Source organism: Belonocnema kinseyi, chromosome 8 (assembly GCF_010883055.1).
Source record: "Belonocnema kinseyi isolate 2016_QV_RU_SX_M_011 chromosome 8, B_treatae_v1, whole genome shotgun sequence".
Lineage (NCBI taxonomy): Eukaryota > Metazoa > Arthropoda > Insecta > Hymenoptera > Cynipidae > Belonocnema > Belonocnema kinseyi.
In genome coordinates, this window is record NC_046664.1 from 36,347,840 (window position 1) to 36,369,384 (window position 21,545).

At 25.1% G+C, this 21,545-nt stretch overlaps 1 protein-coding gene across 2 annotated transcripts in view; it reads left to right on the forward strand.

Annotated features, from left to right (window-relative positions):
* Positions 1-21,545, forward strand: part of LOC117178334 (transportin-3) — a 60,163-nt gene that overhangs the window by 24,836 nt on the left and 13,782 nt on the right. Inside the window, exons 7-13 of one of the 2 annotated variants that reach the window (XM_033369745.1) lie at positions 2,296-2,442; positions 8,414-8,640; positions 8,750-8,901; positions 8,995-9,186; positions 13,414-13,655; positions 18,446-18,586; positions 18,666-18,877. In XM_033369745.1, coding sequence (XP_033225636.1) covers positions 2,296-2,442; positions 8,414-8,640; positions 8,750-8,901; positions 8,995-9,186; positions 13,414-13,655; positions 18,446-18,586; positions 18,666-18,877 — 1,313 coding nt within the window. The remainder of the gene's footprint in view (positions 1-2,295; positions 2,443-8,413; positions 8,641-8,749; positions 8,902-8,994; positions 9,187-13,413; positions 13,656-18,445; positions 18,587-18,665; positions 18,878-21,545) is intronic. The other variant, XM_033369746.1, reaches the window with a different exon arrangement.

Sequence of the window (21,545 nt, forward strand, 5' to 3'; positions counted from 1 at the left end):
GCACATGTATTAGAGAGATGTACAGGAGAGGAAGAGGGACAGTTGAGTGTGGATGAGTGTGTAAGATGGATCTTGGATGGTAGTGGACAGGGAATGATGTGGATGAAGAAATTGGATGAAGTAAGGGAAAGAAAGGGAGCAGGGCAGAGTCAAACGGGTGATCCTGAAAAGGAACAGTAAAAAACAAATTGTTTTCAATATCGTGGAAAATGCATTTTTTTATGGTAAGAGGAAACGGAAGCCCTGGAAGCTCGCTCATTTTAGGAATTAATATCACTACTGTTACTATTCAATTTTTGGCGGAAATTTTTTTCTTTTTTAGTTGTAAAATACATATATTTTGTTGAAAAATCATCTTTTTCGTAGCAAGTTATATTCTTGGTTGAAAATATAACTATTTCAGTTAGAGATTCATAATTTTAGTTAAAAATGTATCAGATTGGTTGATAATTAATATTTTTTACTGAAAATTTAATTATTCCATTTTGTATTGAAAATTTATTCTTTTTAGTTGAAAATTCATCTTTTTTATTTGAAAGTGAATTTATTTTAAAGTTGAAAGCTAAAGTCTTTTGTTAAAAATGCATTTTTTGGATTAAAATTCATTTATCCCGGTTGAAGATTTATCATTTTAGTTGAAAATTCATCACCTTGGCATTTTCGGTTGATGACTGATCTTTATTAGAAATTCAACTATTTAACTAATGAAAACCATTCTTTATTGTTATATCCTGCAGGGTTTAATTTGAAAATGTGTATTGAAAATGTTGTTAAATTCAACAATTTCTTAATTATTAATTGCATATGTAAATTTGTTAAATATCAACAATTTTTTATTGAAGATCAAAACTATATTGCTATTTAAAATTTAAAAGATACGTAAAAAATATTTTCATAAATGAAAATATAAAATTGCGAAAGTAAGGTTTTTTTAAGCATATCTCACCAAATAGAATTAATTATGTCCTCACGTATTTAACTTGTTCAAAAAATATTAAAACTCTTAATAATTAAAAATTTTATATTCTAAATTTTTTCAACAGTTTATGTTTTTAATATTGGAAAATAAAAATCAAGGAAAGTTTTTTGTTTTAGAAAAATTTAATAAATAATTTTAATTTAATTAATATCCAAGGAATTTCAAATGATTTTTACGTGTTTTAATGAATTTTTACGATTTTAAGGGTTTTATTTGAATTTCTGTAGAACTTTAGAGAATAAAATAAATTTTATTTTAAGAATTTAAACAATTTCAAAAGACATAAAGGCCATAACCAAATTTCAAAGGATTTTAATAATCTGAAGTTATTTTAAAGGATTTCAAAAAATTGCAAGAGATTTAATTTAAAAAAATTTTACAACTCTTAGTATTAAAAAATTTGTTATTGATTTTTAAATACTCGATGGATTTAAGAGTAGAAAATAAAAATCCAAGGACATGAAAACGCGCGATCATTTTTTTTTCTCAACGGGCTTTTAAAGATAAATTTAATGATTAATTCTAATTTAATGTATATTCAAGGAATATCAAATGATTTATACTTATTTTAATGGATGCGTACGATTTCAAGGAATTTTAAAGAATTTCTAGAGAACTCTTAATATTGGAAAATGTGTTTTTATGGTTTTTTAAGTCATTTATAGTTTTTAAAGATAAATTGTGTGAATATAGTTAATTTATATCCAAGGAATTGCAAATGAATTCTACATATTTTAATGGATTTTGAAGATTTCAACAATTTCAAGAGATATGAAGGACATTACAAAATTTCGAAGGATTTCATAGATTTTAACTTATTAAAAAAATATTCCAAAGCATTTCAAGAGATTTCTTTTAAAACATTTTAAAACTCTTCAAATTAAAGAATTAAAATATAGGCACGTGATTGCGCGCTTGGTGTGCTTGCATTTTATTTTATCGTTTTTTTTATATACAAATTAATACATTTAATTCAGTTATTTTAAAAGATTTCAAAGAATCTCGGTCTGTTTTATATCGCCGGGAATGGATTTTCAACGATCTAAGTTAATCCAATTTAAAAAAATCTTTAATAGCAGAAATCATTTATCATTATTTAAAAACTTCAGTTTCCTATAAAAAGATTGTTTCCTCTTTTCTAAATGTAAAAATAATTGTTTTATCTTTTTCCCATTTCTTTTTTTTCCTGAAAAAATTGCCCTATATTCCCTTTATTGAGCACCTTTTCCGCTGTAATCCCTGCACATAGTAAAACTAAATTATCCTAGCGGAAATATTATTTCAAAGAATTTAACTTAACTCAAATTTTGTTTCAGGTGGCGCAAATAACGTTTAACCTTTGGTACCGGTTGTCGGAAGTTCTTTACCAGAGGAATAGTGATGATCTGAATGCTGTTTTTAGGCCCCATATTGAAAGACTCATCAGAGCTCTTTGCAAACATTGCCAAATGGAACCTGACCATGTGAGTTTTATACATTTTTAATTTTACAATTAGTCTCTAGTCATCTATTCTTATATAATTTCGCATATAATTTTCAAATTATTTAGAATAATTAAACTTTAAAGATTCACAATATTTAACATTCTTCAATTTTGAACAATCACAATGGCAGCTTTTTTTTATAGAAATCACATTTTTTAGTTACATAATCTATCCGACCCGGGTGAAAACATTTTGAGAAAATAGTACATAACACTCACACCATGTATACGGGAATCTGCAACTAAATGCTATAAATTACAACCAAAATTACAGGAAAGTAAAACTTTTTTCTATTATTCGGTCGAATTTTATCCTTTTTTTTTTGTTTGTGCGTTGTTATATTTTATTGTGGTTTTAATTTCCTACAAGAATGATAGAATATCAAAAGACAATAAGGAATAATTAAATACTAAGCAACAAAAAAAGCTTATTGTTCAACAGTGTGGCCACCAACCCGGGAGAATCGGGAGAAACTTTCGCCGGGAGAAAACCGGAATAAAGTCGGGAGAAAAAAAATTGCACCTTAATTATTTCATAATTTATGCGCTTTGTATTTTTTTCAAAGTGCCCAATTAGAAAGCATATCATTTTCAAAGTTTTTAGAATAATTAAAATTGAAAGGTTCACAATGTTTCCCACTTTGAATGTCACTTAATACTACATGATATGATACTTATTAATAATATATTTATCATCTTTAAAATTTCTATAATTTTAATTGAAAATTATGGCTTTGAATGCGCTATTCTAAAACAGTTTAATCTGAGGTTTTGAAACTAAAGTCTCTCTTAAATTAATTTTTAGATTAATTCTCGGTTTTTTCAAATTTAAAATTTCACAATATTTTTGTATCATATTCAAATAGTTATTCAAAATTACAATACCATTTCGCTATGAAATATTCAAAAGTTTCATAATAAACGCCTTGATAATCAGTTTTGAATTAGATCATTTTAGATGTAAATATAAAGCAATTTCGAATTGCAGCGCTTAAAATTGTACGATTTCAAAAAAATGGAATCATATTGCAGCATTCTCGTTGTTTATTATTTGCTTGAATTTTCAAAGTAATATCTTTAAATTTTCCAATTTTTTGGTGAAGAATTAAACTAATAAATCATTTTAAATTGGAAAATTTCAAGAGTAAATGATAGTTCTAAACAAAAATTTGATATTAATAAATAAAATTTATGTTTAAAATAACAAAAAGACCAAAAATAAACTATGTAACTAAAATTGATACAAGAATAAACCCATAATTTCGGTAATTTTAAAGGGTTAAAATCATTTTAGAGTATTGAATTTACATGTTGAACGCTGAATAAAAAATGTTTGCTTTTAGTAGGTTTAAATTTTGTAACTAAAATTGAATTGGTTAAATTTGGAAAAGTTTAATTAACGATTTAAAAATTATAAGCTTTTAAGTTATTTAAATTTATATCAACAAATTAAAATTTTAAAGGTTTTGATTGAAAGTTTATTTAGTATAATTCAATTCATTATTTTATTTTATAAAAATTCATTAAATTAGCTTGAATGTCAAATTATAATTTCGTTATGTAGTAACAATTTAAAATTCTAGAATTTCATAAGCTTTGACTTTGAAAGATTTAATTTAGTTTTCAATATTAATTGTCAAATATAGATCGCTTTGATTTTAGAATTGTTCATATCCAAAAATGTGCAATTTTTAATTATTTAACTTCGACCGCTTTTAAGTACAAATCGTACAATTTCAATTCCTCTGAATTTCCAATGATCTAATCTTAAAATATTCAATTTCTACGATTTTTAAAATTCCCCCATTTTCTAAATTTGTAATCTGAAATTATTCAATTTCGTGATTCTTCAATTTAAAATAAGATTGTTTACTTTGCAGGACTTCGATCTAGAAATTATACAATTTCATTCCTTTTTCTTATTAAATTGTCCAACATGATGCAATAATTTTTTTCATTTCAAAAGCGTTCAATTCGAAATTATTAATTATTGTTAAAATTCTTTTAAATACAATGTTAACGAATTGGTTTTAAAATTGATTTATAAATTTGCATATTTTACATGTTAGAAAATAAAAATCCAGATACGTGAACGCGCGATTTGCGCGCGTAAAATTACTTCCTGTTGCGTAATAAAAGGCATCTTTGCATTTTTCTTAATCAGAAAAAAAATTTCCTTATCCTACTTTTATGATTCAAAGTCAATTGATTTCTTGCAAAATGTTTGCTGATGCTTATCGATTTCCGTAATTGATCATATATGTGAAAAAACTGTGTTTCGCAAGGAGATTATGTTTTTTTATAAATCGGGAGAAATTACGAATATTTACCGGGAGAACCCGGAAAAAGCCGGGAGACGGAAATTTGAAAAATAGTAGCTACCCTGTTCAACCTTTTTTTTTAAAAATAAATAGCAATCGAACCACAATAATAATGGAGAAGGAATTGACACGATCATTGAAATTATAAGACTCGAACTCGAGCGTATTAACTGGAAGATTTTAACACTTTTCAATTGCAAATTTTTGAATTAACGGACTTTATATTGCAAAATAATTTTTTTTTACTTTTATACATTATACAGTTCAAAGATTGCAACAAATAGAAATATACACTGTCATTTTCAATACTATAAATTGAAGAATGAATCAGAAAATTGATAAATTTTAAAAATAATACAATTTTAATCATTTTTAAGCTAGAAGCATTAATGTATGCATCAAAATTTGTTTAAAAATATTTTTCAATATACTCTCTTATAAATTTAAAAAAAAATCATTTAAAATTTTCCAGGAATCTAATGAAAATTTGATGTTTATCTCGAAACTTGAATTTTTCCTACATTTTTTTAGATCCTACACGATTAAAAAAAATTGTCCTAAAGTCTTACAGAATCTTCCATACCTTGTAGATTTTTAGAACAAAGTAAACACAAACATTAATAAAAAGTTATACGAATTTTTTAATTTTAGAAACTTCTACTTTATTTTTCATTTTTTTTTTACTTTTTTACAAGAAAATACAATACAAAATTAGCTATTTGTATTTAATCGTATTTTTCTTTTAAATTTTTCATATTGTTTTTACAAATAAGTACATGTTTTAATAAAAAATTACTGTTGTAGAAATGTTTTCCACCAGGGAATCACTTTGAATTTCACTTAATGCTGCATTTTTGAAAAAAAATGTTGAAAGTCTTGTTGATAGTTGCACAAATTTTAGTTAAAAGGATTTGTAATTAAAATTTGTTGAATTAAATGCCTCAGAAAAATTGTAAACCATATACGATTTAAAATAAAAATGTAGAAAATTTTAGAAACAGGCATTGAAAATTAAATTTTTTATTTGAAAATGTTTCAAAATATAAAAAATTTCAAACTGAAGTATAAAAAAAACACAATTTCGAATTGAAAGGCTTAAAATTGTGCATTTTTAAAAACTGGAATCATGTATATGACTTTTTTTAATTTTATTTTTTTAGTTTTAATTTTCAATGTTATACCTTAAAATTGTCCGACTTTTAGTTGAAAATTAAAAATAATAAATCGTTAAAAATGAACAATATTTTTTGAAAATTTTAAAGTGTGAATAATATGGTTTTAAATTAAATGTTGAACGTTAAAGAATTTGAAATTAAAATGTTTAAATTTGTTCAACTATTATTAACAATTTTGCAATTCTTCAGTTTCAAGCGAATACAATTTACTTGGAATAATTGACATTTTTAAGGATTTGATTATAAAAAAGATTTAATATCACAATTCTCGGTGGCTATACATTTTTCTTTACTTTTAATGTTCCCCATTAAAAATGACTTCTTATTTTGCACGCTTTTTTTTAGAATAATTAAAATTTAAAGGTTTATAATAAAGCTTTGACTTAAAAAAATTCATTTTAATTTATAATTTTCAGTTGTCAAATTTTAATCGCTTCGAGCTGAAAATGATTTAAATTAAAAGTTTTAATTTTTAAATTATTTGATTTCGAACAATTAAAGAAAAGCAATTTCAATTCCTTTTTATTTTAAATGATTCAATTTTCAAAATTTGTATCTGAAAACATTCCATTTTAATATTCAATTTCGATATTCTTTAATTCAAACAAAAAATTATTTAATTTTAAACTCTTTAAAATAAAAATGATACAATTTCAATTACTTTCTAATTCCAGTTTTCAGAATTTTGGTGTAAAAACGTTGAATTCGGAGAGCTTTTTATTATTATTGTCAAAAATGCAACTGTTTGGGAAAAATTTAACTGTTTTATTGAAAATTCGCCTTTTAGTCTAAAAGTTGCATAATTCATAGAATTTTTTTTTCTTGACTAAAAAATCTTTAGTTGTCGAAATTTCGTCTTTTTTGTTGGAAAATACACATTTTAGTTGAAAATTCATCTCTTTTGTTTCAAACTTTGATTATTTTGTTTAAATTTTTATTTTTCTTACTAATAATTTAAAGTTTCCGTTGTTGGTTGGAAATTAATCTTTTTAGGTTAAAATTCTACAATTTTTTGAAAATTCATGTATTTTGTAGAAAATTCGTCTTTTGGTAGAAAATTAAACTTTTTGGTTGAAAATTCAACTTTTAGGGTTCAAAATAGAACCGTCTTTCAAAAAAGTCATCATTTTGGCTTGAACATTTAGCTAGTTGGGAGAAAATGCATTTGTTTTTGTTTTAAAGTTCAATTTTTTTTTATTAAAAATTTTACGATTTAGTGTGTAATTCAGCTGTTTTACAGGAAACTCGCATTTTGGCTTACAATTCCATAATTTGGAAGATATATTTTTTTCTGGGCTAAAAAATCTTTATTTGTTGAAAACTTGTCTTTGTAGTTGGAAAATTCGTTATTTTAGTTAAAAAGTACATTTCTTTTGTTGAAAAATGGACTATTTGTTAACAACTCTTCTATTTTAATTTAATTCGTCTTACTGAAAATGTGGCTTTTTTATTTATGGTGGAAAATTAATTTTTTTTTAAAAGTCTTCTGTTTTATTTAAAATTTTATCTAGTTAAATGATCAACTATGCCATTTTTTCGTTGAGAATTAACCTTTTACTTGAAAATTCAACTTTTCGGCTTTGTTAGGCAAGCTTTATCTAAAATATTCGACTTTTTATCTTGAAAATTCAACTATTTACTTGAAAATGCAACTTTTTTTAGTTGAAGATAAATTTTTTGGTTTCAAAATTGGACTATTTGTTTGAAAATTTATTCTTGTTAGTAGAAAATTCAACTATTTTGTCCGAAAATTAGTTTAATTGGACAAAAAAAACGTTCTTTCGGATTCAAAATTTAAATTATTTAAAATTCAAATTTCCTTTAAAAAGTTTAATTATTTGGTTGAAAATGCAACTGTTTTTGGTTGAGGGTTAATCTTTTTTTTCGCAAATTCGACCATTTGTTTGAAAATTCATGTTTGTAAGTTTAAAGATGAACTATTTTCTTAAAAATTCGTCCTTTTTGGATTTAAAATTCATTTTTCATGTTAGAAAACCAATTTTTTTTTTAAATAAATAAAGAGGGTCGAAATTGTCAAATTTGTGTGCAGGATTCCTGAAAATCAATAAAATTTTCAACTAAAAAAATGCATTTTTAAACCAAAAGATGTATTTTTAAACAAAAATATTAATTTACTACCAAAAAAGGATGAATTTCAATCAAATTCAAGAATTCTCAACCAAAAAGTTGAATTTAAAACTAAAAAAGACAAATTTTGGTTGTTATTTTATTTTCAGGAATTCTGCACACAAATTTCATTATTGAACGTTACATAGAATTTTAAATTTGATTTTAATCTCATTTAAATCTAAAATTGTTTTAATACGTTTATGCAAGATTCTATGTTAAAAATGTTACTAAATTAAAATCCTGCCCTTTGAATATTTGACTTAAATTTGAAATTTTTCTCTCTGAGTGGGATCTTGAATCTGAACAATTTAAAAAATTGTAACAGCTTGGTCTTGTGGAGGACGTGAGTGGTGGAGAGGAATTTGCCGACTTCAGAACGCGAGTCTCTGAACTAATCAAGGATGTCGTATTCGTGGTCGGAAGTAGTCACTGTTTCCGGCAAATGTTTTTTACTCTAACTGGAGAAGGATCCGGCGATCAACCGACACCAACCTGGGATTCGACGGAAGCTTCTCTCTTCGTTATGCAAGCAGTGGCGAAGAACATTTTGCCGTTAGTACCTTCCTTTTGATCTAGTAACTTTGTCATTATAATCCCTAAAAATTAATGATAATTTAATGCTCCGCATTGTTTGTACGCGAGAATTAATTTAAAGCTAAAGTTCGCATTTTAGAGAGGAGAACGAGGTGGTTCCAAAGGTGGTGGAAGCTATTCTGAATTTGCCGGAGAATACGCATATTGCAGTGCGACATACAAGTATTATTTTGCTTGGAGAACTCTGTGAATGGATCGACAGTCATCCTCAGTCTTTACGTAAGAATCAGAATTTAAAATTCGCGTCTAATGAATAAAAAAAAATAAATAAATAAAAGTGGAATTATTGATGAATTGATTTTTTTAATACAGAACCAATTTTGAATTTCCTCGTGGAATGTCTGCGTAAAGAAGGATTGGGAGCTGCTGCCTCGGGTGCATTGCAAAGTATATGTTCAGCATGTCCTGCTCATATGGCTTCGCATTTCCAAGGACTTCGCGCAATCGCTAGTTCGCTTGACCAACTCGAAATCGGCAATGAAGCCTCGATAGGACTCTTGAAAGGTTAGTTTTTTTTCCCTTTATTTTTGTTATACTCTTTCCCTTGTACGGTTTTCAGGATTGTTGCATTAACATTCCTGTTTTCCTACAAAACTTATGTACTCAGGGTAGCCGCTGGATCAGAAAACCGGGAAATGATAGTGAATTTATTTCTGGACCGGGAATTTTAGAAAATTATTGGAAGCGCAAAATCTGTCCAACTTTGATTTCAACCGTTTCTTAACTAATTAGTTAAATTGTTATCTTTTTTCAATTATGTTATCACACAGTTTAGAATGCTTGATTCGAAAATCTTTCAATTAAAAAATTTTCCGTTTAAAAATTTAAGCGTACATTTTAATTTAAAGAATTTTAAAATGCAGTTTTAAGGGCTTAAAAAAATTCAAATTAGAGGCGTTTAAAAAGAAAGAATAATAATTGATTTTACAATACGATTCCGAATCAGTTCGAAATTTTAAAATTTCCAGATTTGAACGTTATAAACTATTTTTAATTTTAAAATAATTTCAAAATAATATATTCATGAACAAAGGCTTTTATTAAATTTCAAATATTATTTTATTCTAAAATGTTCCATTTTTAAACCACTCAATGATATATTTTTTAATTAAGAATAAGAACAGTTTTCTTCTATTTAGAAATATCTGACTGTTTATTTAAAATCCGTAAATATAGAATAATTATTCGAAACTAAACAATATATCTAAACTTTGAAAGTTACAATTTTAATTGTTCAATTAAAATTGTTTGTATTGAAAGTCAATTTATTGAATTTTGATGTATAAATAACAATTGAACACATATAATTCTTCGAAAAGATTCGAGTAACATGGAGAGATATTTAGATTTTTGAAAAAATTAATTTTAAATAATTTCAAATAATGTAAACGAAGTGTCTACATGAACCGACAAAATCCGGCTTTTCGTACTTAAATTCCGGTGCAAATAGTCCATGACCTCATTTGAAACCAAATAGTATGTATTTCGGCAGATTTCGAACAAAAAATTTAGAAGCTTTTTTAGAATTTTGGAAGACTTCTGAAGAATAAAAAACGTTTTCTAGGAAAATTGAAAATGATTTTTTATTTCGCAAAATTAATTGTAAAAGAATATTTAAAAAAATTTAGAAAGATTGATTTAATTTGGCAGGATTTTAAAGAAATTGTTAGAAACAAATTTAGGAAATATTCTAATAATTTTAAAAGATGTTTAGAAGTTCTGAAAAAAAAAATTTATAATTTGCAAAAATGTGAAACAACATGTAAATATTTCAAGATTTTGAAATAAAATTTTGAACCATTTTAAGGATTTTTTAAAACTATTTAAAATTAAAATAATTTAACTTTCAATTGAAGAAGTATTTAGTTTATACAAAAATTCAGTCTTTCAATTTTTAATGTTTCTAGCTTAAAATGGCTTAGAAATATAAAAATTTTAATTGTTTTTAATGTATTGATTGATTTTTACATTTAGAGAGTTGAAAATTATGACGTGGATGGATATTTTTGGAACTGAATATGATTCTTTCAACTTTGTAATTTATAAAAGCTGAAAAAAATTTATTTGGCAGTTGAACTGCACTCAATTAAAAAATGTTCATTTGAAAAGTGCTAGTAGTTTCCATTTTATACGTATAAAATTATTGAGCATTCAAATACAACATTTTTTAAATAAAAAAAATATTAAACTTCAGTTTTAAAAGTTTTAAATTCAAGAGTTCGACTTTGAGTGCTTTAACTTGCTCATCTAATATTGGTCAACCAAAAAATTGAATTTACGAGAAAAAGAGGAATTTTCAATAAAATAAAAAAATTTTCAACCAAAAAGTTGAATTTTTAAGAGATAATGTATTTTTTATTTTTATGAAAGCAGTTTAACTTTAAAACCTAGTTGTTGAATTTTTAACTGAAAATATGAATTTTTAAAGAAAAAGATTAATTTTCTACCGGAAAAAATGAATTTTTAATATAATTCAAGAATTCTCAACCAAAAAGTTGAATTTACGAGAAAAATACAAGTTTTCAATAAAATGAAAGAGTTCTCAAACAAAAAAGTTGAATTTCTAAGAAAGAAAGACATTTTTTATTTGTAAGAAATCAGTTTAACTTGAAAACCTAGTTGTTAAATTTTTTATCAAAAAGAGCATTTTTAAACAAAAACATTGATTTTCTGCAATAAAAAAAAAAACAATTTTTAGCAAAGTTCAAGGTTGCTCAACCAAAAAGCTGAATTTTCAACTAAAAAATATGAATTTTTAAGCAAAAAGATTACTTTGCTACCAAAAAAGACGGATTCCAATCAAATTTAAGCATTCTCAAGAAGAAAGTTGAATTTTCTACCAAAAAATATGAATTTTTAAACAAAAAGATTAATTTGCAATAAAAAATACAATTTTTCAATCAAATTCAAGAATTCTCAAACGAAAAATTGAATTTTTAAGAAATAATTTTTTTACATTTTTATGAAAGTAGTTTAACTGTAAAACATAGTTGTTAAATTTGTAACTATAAATATGAATTTCTAACCAAAAAGATTGATTTTATACCGAAAAAACGAATTTTATAACAAAGTTCAAGAATTCTCAACCAGAAAGTTAAATTTTCTACCAATAAAAATTTATTTACTATACTATAAATGTAAGTTTTCAAACAAAAGAATTACTTTTGTACCTAAAAAATGAATTTTGAATCAAATTCAAAAATTATAAACCAAAAAGTTGAATTTTCAATTAAAAAATATGAATTTTTGAACAAAAAGATTAATTTACAAGAAAAAAGATGAATGTTCAATAAAATGAAAGAATTCTCAACCAAAAAGTTGAATTTTGAAGAAAGAAAGAAAAATTTTATTTTTTATTTTTAAGAAATCAGTTTAACTTGAAACTACTATCAGTATAACTTTAACTATTTGTTAAATTTTTAACCAAAAAGAGTTCAATTTTCAACTAAAAAAGAAGAATTTTCAAGCAAAAATATTACTTTCCTGCCAAAAGAGACGAATTTTCTATCAAATTCAAGAATAATATTTTTACATTTGTATAAAAGTAGTTTAACTTTAAAACCTAGGTGCTAAATTTTTATCTAAAAATGTGAATTTTTAAACAAAAGGAGTAATTTTGTACCGAAAAAAATGGATTTTTAATCAAATTCAATAATTTTCAACGAAAAAGTTGAATTTTCCATTTAAAAAGATGAATTTTTAAGCGTAAATATTACTTTCCTTCCAAAAAAGACGAATTTCAATCAAATTCAAGAGTTCTTCACCAAAAAGTTAAATTTTCTACCAAAAAATATGAATTTTTAAACAAAAAGATTAGTTTAGAATAAAAGTTGAATTTTTAAGAAAGAATTTAAAAATAATAATTTTTATGAAAAAGTTTTCAATGTTTATTTATTTAATTTTGAACGCTTTTAATTATAAAGAATACAAGCTAAATTCCTATGACTTTTTAATGGCCCAATTTTCACATTTTTAATCTTAAAATATACAATTTTTAACATTTTAACATTTTCCAATTTTCGAAAATTTTACCTAAAATCAGAGTAGTTTCATGATTCTTCAATTGAAATTGAAATTGTTTCATTTTTAGTTCTTTGACTTAGAAATTATATCATTTAACTCCTTTTTATGATTAAATTGTCCAAAATCCTTCCTATATTTCTTTTAATTTCAGATGCTTGTAATCCGAAATTCTTAATTCTTGTTTCAAAAATATTTAAATCCTTATAAGAAAAAATTGGTATAATAATCGATTTTTAAATTTGCATATTTTCATTCTAGGAAATATAAACCCAGAGACATGAACGCGCGAATTGCGCAATATATAACATATATGAACAAACAATGGGTTTTGCAAAGATAATTAATTTTTTTCTAAACTGGGAGAAATTTTGAATATTTACCGGGAGAACCGGGAGAAGAAAATTTAAAAAATAGTTGCCACCCTGATAGTACTTCTTTTGCACATTTATATATTTACAAGGACTGAAAAAAAACGTTTCATTTACAATAATCTCGCGAATTTACATAGATATTCAGAGTCGATTGTTGTAAAAAAATGCAAAAATATTAGTATGGCAACGTACTATGAAGAATCATATCTAGAAAAATGTTGAGACACCTGCAAAAAAAAACCTGGAATTGTAAGGGATTTTTTCCAGGATTTAAGGAGACACCTTGGCTCTAATACTTAAAAATCTGATTCATTTTTATTATTATTATTGTTTACAGGAGTTGCGAAAATACTATCGAGACTTCCTCAGGAAGACATCGACCCTGCGATGAAGGAACTCTGCTGGTTCCAGGCGAGACCCTTGTGCGAACTTATGGAAAAAGGAGCGCTTCCAATTGAGAGAGGTACAAAGAAGGATCCTGTGATATGGCTTGACAGACTAGCAGCTATCTTTAGACACACGAGTCCTCAAGTTGACGACACGATGGAGACACATCCTTGCCAAGGTGCCATTACGGAAGTAAGTACCGAAACATTAATAAATTTATTGTAACTACAGGAAAATGGCAGTGAATTTTTTTTTTACCGATAATTTTACAAATATTTAGAAAAAAAAAGTCTGTCCAAGTTTGATCTTAACGGTTTTTTTTTGGTTTAAATAATTAGTTAAATTGTTATCTTTTTCTATGATTATATCATTCTGGTTACAATGCGTAATTCTAAAAGCGTTCACTCCAAAATTTTCCGTTTTAGATTTTAATTGTTGAGCATACATTTTTCATTTAAAGAATATTAAAATACAGTTTTAAAGACCTAAAATATTGAAAATAAAAAGCGTTTGAAATCTACAATTGTCAAAAACACATTTTTAAAAAACTTAAAAATGTTAACATTTTTTCCAGTAGAAAATTGAACTATTTTTCGGAAAATTCAATTTTTTTGTTATGAATTAGATTTATTACCGAAAATTAAACTATTTTATTGTTTGAAAATTCATGTAATTTGTGGAAAATTCAGCTTTTATTGTAGACAATAAATATTATTGGTTGAAAATAAATTTTTTTCTTAGGTATAAAATTCAACTATTCCATTTGAAGATTCATCCTTTGGTTGAAAATTTATCAGTTTGTTTTAAAGTTAATTTTATGAACTGAAAATTTAATCGTTCCACTTGAGGTGAAAATGGACCTTTTCTAATTAAAAATTTAATAATTTGGATATAAAATTGTCATTTTTAATGGTAAATTCATGTATTCTGTTTAAAAAAAAAACGCTGCTTTTTTTGATAGAAATTTCTCCTTTAATAGTTTTAGTTGAAAATTTATCTTTCAGGGTAGAAATAAATGTACTTAGTAGAAAAATAAACTCCTATTAAAAATTTGTTTCTTTTTGGATTGAATATAATTTTTTTCCTCAACTGAAAATGAAATTACTATTCCAGTTGAATATTTCATAATTCTAGTTGGAACTTAAATTTTTAGTTAAAAAAAAAACTCTTTTGTAGTTGAAAATTCGTCTTTTCGGTTGAACATTAATTTTCTTGGCTTAAAACTTAATTATTTAAGTTCTGGTTCACGAAAATTGATTTGTTTTGCTAAAAATGTAACTATTCCACTTTCTTTTGAAAATTTATTTTTTTAGTTCAATATTCAACTATTGGGGTCGAAAATTTGTATCCTTTGATTGAAAATTAAACTATTCGGATGAAATGTATGTATTTTGTTTAAAAATTGCATTTTTTGGTAAAAAATTAATCTTATTGTTTGGCAATTAATCTTATTGTTTAAAAATTCATCTTTTTAGTTAAAAATGCAAGTATTTCAATTAAATATTTATAATTCTAGTTGAAAATTCACCTGTTGGGTTTAAAATTTCACTATTCCAGGTGCAGATTCATAATTTTATTGTTTTAGTCTAAAATTGGAACATTTAATAATTTAAATTTTGTAATGAGGAAAAAAAACAATTTCTTAAATATTTAGAAATATTTGACTAGTCATTTAAAATAAATAATTATAAATCAAATATTCAAAACTAAACAAAAAAACTACAATTTGAACGTTACAACTTTAATTCTTTTATTTAAAAAAAAATGTAATTTACAAGTAAAATTGTTGAATTTTGATATATAATAAATATTGAACTCGTAGTATTCCTAGAAAAAATTAGAGCAAGTGAAAAAGATATTAATAAAGTGTGAAAAGATTCAGAATTTATTAAGAAATTGAAGTGATTCCGTTATTCATATTGAAAATTCTGTACAAATAGCCCACGGTCTAATTTAAAACAAAATATAGATTTTTGCAGATTTCAAACAAAAAATTTAGAAGCTTTTTAGGAATTGTGAAAGACTTCAAAAGAATGAAAAAAATGTTCTCAAGATTCCTAGAAAAAATTTTAAATGCCTTTTTATTTTGAACAATTAATTTTAAGAGAATATTTAAACAGATCTAAAAATATTTCCAAAATCGTCAAAAATGAATCTGGAATAGTTTCAGGGAATATTTATATTTTGCAGGATTTTTTAAAAATTGAACCACTTTGTTAAAAATTTATTTTTGGCTGAATGTCCATCCCTTTCCGTTAAAAATTTAACTATTTTGTTGAAAATCCGTTTTGTCTTTAAATTTTGATTAATTTTTTACCTTAAAATGTAATTTATCCATTTTTTTTTGAAAATTGATTGTTTTTGGTTGCAAATGTTTGTTTTAAAATATACTTTTTTTTGTAAGTGCACCTCTTTGGTTGAAAATTAAACTATTTTGGTGAATTTTTTCACCAAATTGGTCTTGGAAAATTTTGGAGAAAATTTATTTTTTCCAAAAAATTTGGAGAAAACTCCAAAAAATTGGAGAAAATTGGTCTTTTTTATTTGAAAATTCAACTATTTATTTAAAGCTTCATGTATTGTGTTTAAAAAGGTCTTTTTTGGTTAAAACGTAATGTCCTTGGATGAAAATGTATTATGTTTACTATTATATTGAAAATTTGATTTTTTTATATTATTTTTTTTTATATGAAGAATTTGTTTCAAAGTTCGACTACTGGTTTGAAAAATCATGTTTGCAGGTAGAAAATTCCAGTATTTGGTTAAAAGTTAAACTTTTTTGTTGAAAATTCAAGTATTTTATTAAAAAGTTATCTTTTTTGTTCGAAATCTTAACTGTTTTGCTGAACATTCTACAATTTAGGCCGAAAATTCGTCCTTTTGAATTGAAAGCTCATTATTTTTCTTTAAAAATTAAGGTTTTTTGCAAAAAATTTAAATTGAAAATATAACTATTTTTGGTTGAAGTTCAATGTTTTTTATTTAAAATACTATCACTCGGTTAAAAATATAACTATTTTGTTGGAAATTCAATTATTTTGTTAACAAGTAAACTGTTTTATTAGAAAGTGATTTTTGTTGTCGAAAATTCAACTAGTTTGTTGAAAATTCGACCTTTTGGATTGAAAATCCATCTTTCATTATAGAAAAGTTTATTTTTATTGAAATAAATAAATAAGATTTAATTAGAAAATTTTTTGTTCTTTTCATAAAAAATTATATGTTAAAAATGTTACAAACTTAAAATTCTAGTCTATAACTATTAATGGTCAAGGAAAATAAAAAATTGACGAGGGAGAAAGCAGGGGAAAGTCAGGGAATTTTGAAAATGAAGTTTTGTGCCCACACTGTTGTAGCGTTTTTCATACGATTTCGTATTTTTCAATATCAGAATTGACTACTTCTTCAGCGAACAACGAGCGAAAGCTTTATATCAGCTTTCGCAGTAAATAAAAAATTGATTAAAAAAAATTTCATTAAATTGTTGTTAATGTTAAAGGAATCAGGGAAAAAATCAAAAACTTTGAAATATTTTCGATTGTAGCTTCGTAATTTTTCATCGTGATACATTGAAAAATCATCAAAAAATGTTTTTTTTTTGTAATAAAATAAAATTTTGGGGATGCTTTAAAAATTTCGCTTGGAACTTTTTTTATTTCCGCTAGATCTACAATTTCTACTATGTTTCGTGAAAAGTATTTTTTCACCGTAAAAAAAGGTACCTAGAAAATTTCTTTTGTATCCCGAAAGACCTGAACAAGTTATAGAATCACCAAAAAACGGTATTTTTTTTTATAAGAAAATTAAATTTTGGGGGTGCTTGTGAAAATTCGCACGACACTTTTTTTTATTTCCACTAGATATACAATTGCTACTGTGTTTCGTGAAAAATATTTTTTCACTGTAAAAAAGGTACCTGAAAATGTTCTTTTTTTATCCCAAAAGACCTGGAAAAGTCATGGAATCACTAAAAAAGCGGTCTTTTTTTGCAAGAAAATTGAATTTTGGAGCTGCTTGAGAAAATTCGCATGAAACATTTTTTTTTATTTCCGCTAGATCTACAATTACTATTATCTTTTATGAAAAGTATTTTTTCACTGTAAAAAATGCGTCTGGAAAATTTCTTTTTTATCCCGGAAGACCTGGAAAAGTCATGGAATCACCTAAAAACGTTATTTTTTAAAAAGAAAATTAAACTTTGGGGGTGCTTGAGAAAATTTGCATATGGCACTCTTTTTATTTCCGCTAGATCCACAATTTCTGCTACCTTCCGTGAAAAGTTTTTTTTCTCTGTAAAGCAAGGCACCTGGAAATTTTTTTATCCCGAAAGACCTGGAAAAGTCATGGAATCACTAAAAAAAAGCTGTCTTTTTTGCAAGCAAATTAAATTTTAGAGGTGCTTGAGAAAAACTTTCATGAAACTTTTTTTTATTTCCGCTAGATCTACAATTTCTACTATGTTTCGTGAAAAGTATTTTTTCACTGTAAAAAAAGGTACCTAGAAAATTTCTTTTTTATCCCAAAAGACCGGGAAAAGTCATGGAATCACCTAAAAACGATATTTTTTTTGCAAGAAAATAAAATTTTGGGGGTGCTTGAGAAAATTTGCATAAAACTTTTTTTATTTTCACTAGATCTACAATTACTATTATCTTTTATGAAAAGTATTTTTTCACTGTAAAAAATGCGCCTGGAAAATTTCTTTTTTATCCCGAAAGACCTGGAAAAGTCATGGAATCACTAAAAAATCGGTATTTTTTTGCAAGAAAATTGAATTTTGGGGTGCTTGAGAAAATTTGCATGTCTCCTTTTTATTTCCACTAGATCTACAATTACTATTATCTTTTATGAAAAGTATTTTTTCACTGTAAAAAATGCGTCTGGAAAATTTCTTTTTTATCCTGAAAGACATGGAAAAGTCATGGAATTTTTTTTTTAAAGAAACGCCTAGATACCTTGAATTATTATAATTTGTTTTCCAGATGTGGCCAGTATTATCGAACGCGTGCACGAATTATCAAAACGACACTCGAGTCATGGAAAGGTGTTGTCGATGTTTAAGATTCGCAGTCCGCTGCGTAGGAAAATATTCGGCCCATCTTCTAGAACCTCTTGTGAAACAGGTATCTATTATTTATCAAAGAAGTGGGATTAATTATTTATAATTTTGAAAAGTGATATTAAAATTGTATTGCATTTTAGATCGTGCAGTTGTATGCGGCACATCAGCACAGCTGTTTTCTCTATTTAGGTTCTATACTCGTTGATGAGTACGCGACAGAAATTGAAGCAGTTTCGGGACTGTTGGGTATGTTGGAGGCATTCATTGCACCCACTTTTACGATACTTCAAGAAGTAGATGGACTCAAAAATCATCCTGACACTGTCGACGATCTCTTCCGTTTGTGTGCTAGGTAAGTTTCCAGATTAGAATATAATTTTTTTGACGATTGGTTTGGATAATATTCTAGAAATTGAGTTGATTTTTCATGCTTGAAAGTTGGCACTCCTTATAGACATTTAACCATTAAAGGGCACACTTCCGTAAAATTACATAAAGAGCCTACTGGGTGTTAGGTACCCAATAGTATTCAAACTTGTGCTATACCGACGGTATTGGATAGTTTTTTTTACAAGAAAATCAATTAATTATGTTTAATCTATCTAGTTCAAGGAGAAAAAGGTTTCATAACAGTTTTTGATGTTTAAGGTAGTTTAAAAAAATTCTTTTTGGAAAAAATGATTTCTTTTACTCTAAAATTCAAAAATTTTTTGATATTTTTACTTAAAATTTTACTTGAATACTTCCGAGATACGGCGCTTCAAAAATAAAATTTGTCTTATAGTGTTCGTTCCAAAGAAGGTATTTATTCTAAAAATTAAAAGCTTTAATTCAATGAAAAATGAAACACCGTACTTTGCGTGATTAAACGATTTTATTGATCTTAAACTGCGTATAAAAATGATATAAATCAAAATTATGTGAAAATGACATAGAAAAATAGGTTTTCATGTCATTGGTTAATCTGGCGCCATATGTTCCATTTTCTTGCATTTGGTACGTTTTATTAAAGCGTAAATTAGTCGCTGGGTGTTTTACACCCAGTATACCCTTTAAGGGTTAAATGAAGGTCGCTACTGGTCAAGGTACTCCAAAAAGTCGTGGAATTTAAAACAGATCAGAGGTTTTTTTTGATAAACTTGAGTTAAAGTTAATTTATTTTTTCGAAATTTCAGAAATTTGGGTAAAAAGTAATTATTTTTGGTTGAAAACTAATCTTAGAGGGTTAAAAATTAATTTATTTTGGTAGAAATTGATTTTTTTTTGTTGGTAACAGTCACAATTGTTTGGTTGAAAATTAATCTTTGTTGCTTGAGGATTCAACCATTTCGTTGAAAATTCATTTTTTTGTTGTCAAATGTAACTGTATTTGGTTTAAAATAAAAATCTTGGATTATTCGACCTATCTACTAATTCATTTTTCGTTGAGAATTCATCTTCTTTTGTTGAAAATTCAACTGCATGGTTGCAAATTGAGCTACACATATGTTAAAAATTAATTTCTCACTTGAAAATTAACTATTCCATGTTTGGTTGAAAATTGATCTTTTTTAATTCAAAATTCAACTATTTGGTCGAAAATTCCTCTATTTTTTAGTACAATATACATCTTCTAATTGACCAATCTTTTTTACTGCAAATTTATTTTATTGCTTAATTATTACTTTTTTGGATTAATTATTTGTTTTAAATTGAACTTTTTTTTTTAATTCTTTTTTTTTCTAACTGAAAATCTTACTATTCTATTTTTACTTGAAAATTTGTGAATTTTGTTGAAGTTTTGCCCTTTTTGTTAGAAAATAAATCTTTTATGTTGAAAATTCAACTATTTAATAAAAATTTCATTTTTTCAAGAATCATTATTTTCGTTAAAAATCTACTTCTTTAACTGGAAATTTAACTGTATTCCATTTTTTGTAGAAAATGTATCTTTTTTTCCTTAACTAAAAATATAACTGTTCCCTTTTTTCATTCATTACAATTTGAACAAGATTTAGAATCTTGTAACCATTTATTTTAAAAGAATATTTTTAAGTTTTAAATATTTCAAAATGTGGGTTAAAAGGTTATGAAAGATTTTGAGACAATTTTTTAAATAATTTTTCAAGATTTACAAATTTGTTAGGTAAACTGAATTTTGTCAGGGAGTGAAAAAAAGTTCTTAAAATTCATGGGAAATTTTTAATTGATTGTTTTGTCAGGAATTTCAAGAGAAAATCGAAAAACGATCACAAAACATTTTGAATTATTTCCTAAAATTTGTTAAAAGTGTGAAAGTTTTTGAAGCAAAATGGTGCAATTTTGCTGCTATATTACATAATTTTAGAAAAAGTTTGAGTAAGTTTAAGAGATATTCAAAATAGAAGGTTTAGAAGATCTGAAAAGATTTTTAAAAAATTTTCTTATATTCGTTTGAAAATTTTTAATAATTTTTTTTTTAAAGGAACTTCAAGAGAAAATTGAAAAAGGCTTTTTAACATAATAAATGATTTCCTAAAAATTCTAAAAATAGTTTAAAAGATTTTAAAGCAAAATGTGTCTATTTGGCAAGATTGCGAAATGGGGAAATTTAGAAGATTTTAAGGTAATTTTTTAAAATTTGGAATGATATATGACAATTTTGAGAAAAATTTGCATCATTTAAACATATTTTCAGGAATTTAAGACGTTTTAAATAGACTATAAATATTTGAAAACTCGGAAACATTTTCGAAAATTTATCAAATATTTCTTGATTCCTTCCCAACTTCTAAAAGTTCTAAACGTCTGTTAAAAGGATTCGAATTTTTCATAATATTTTGTAAAATCCTATATTATAAAAAAATTTCTTTAAAATCTTCTAGATTCTTTTTTGACAAGCCTGACATATTTAAAAATCTTTTAAATTTCTCAAGACTCTTATGAAAATTATATTTACATAAATTTAAAATCAAGATGATAATACTTATTTTCTTGTTCTCAATTCTCCGAATAAAATTTCAATATGGATTTATTATAGCAATTTGAAAAAAAATTTTCAA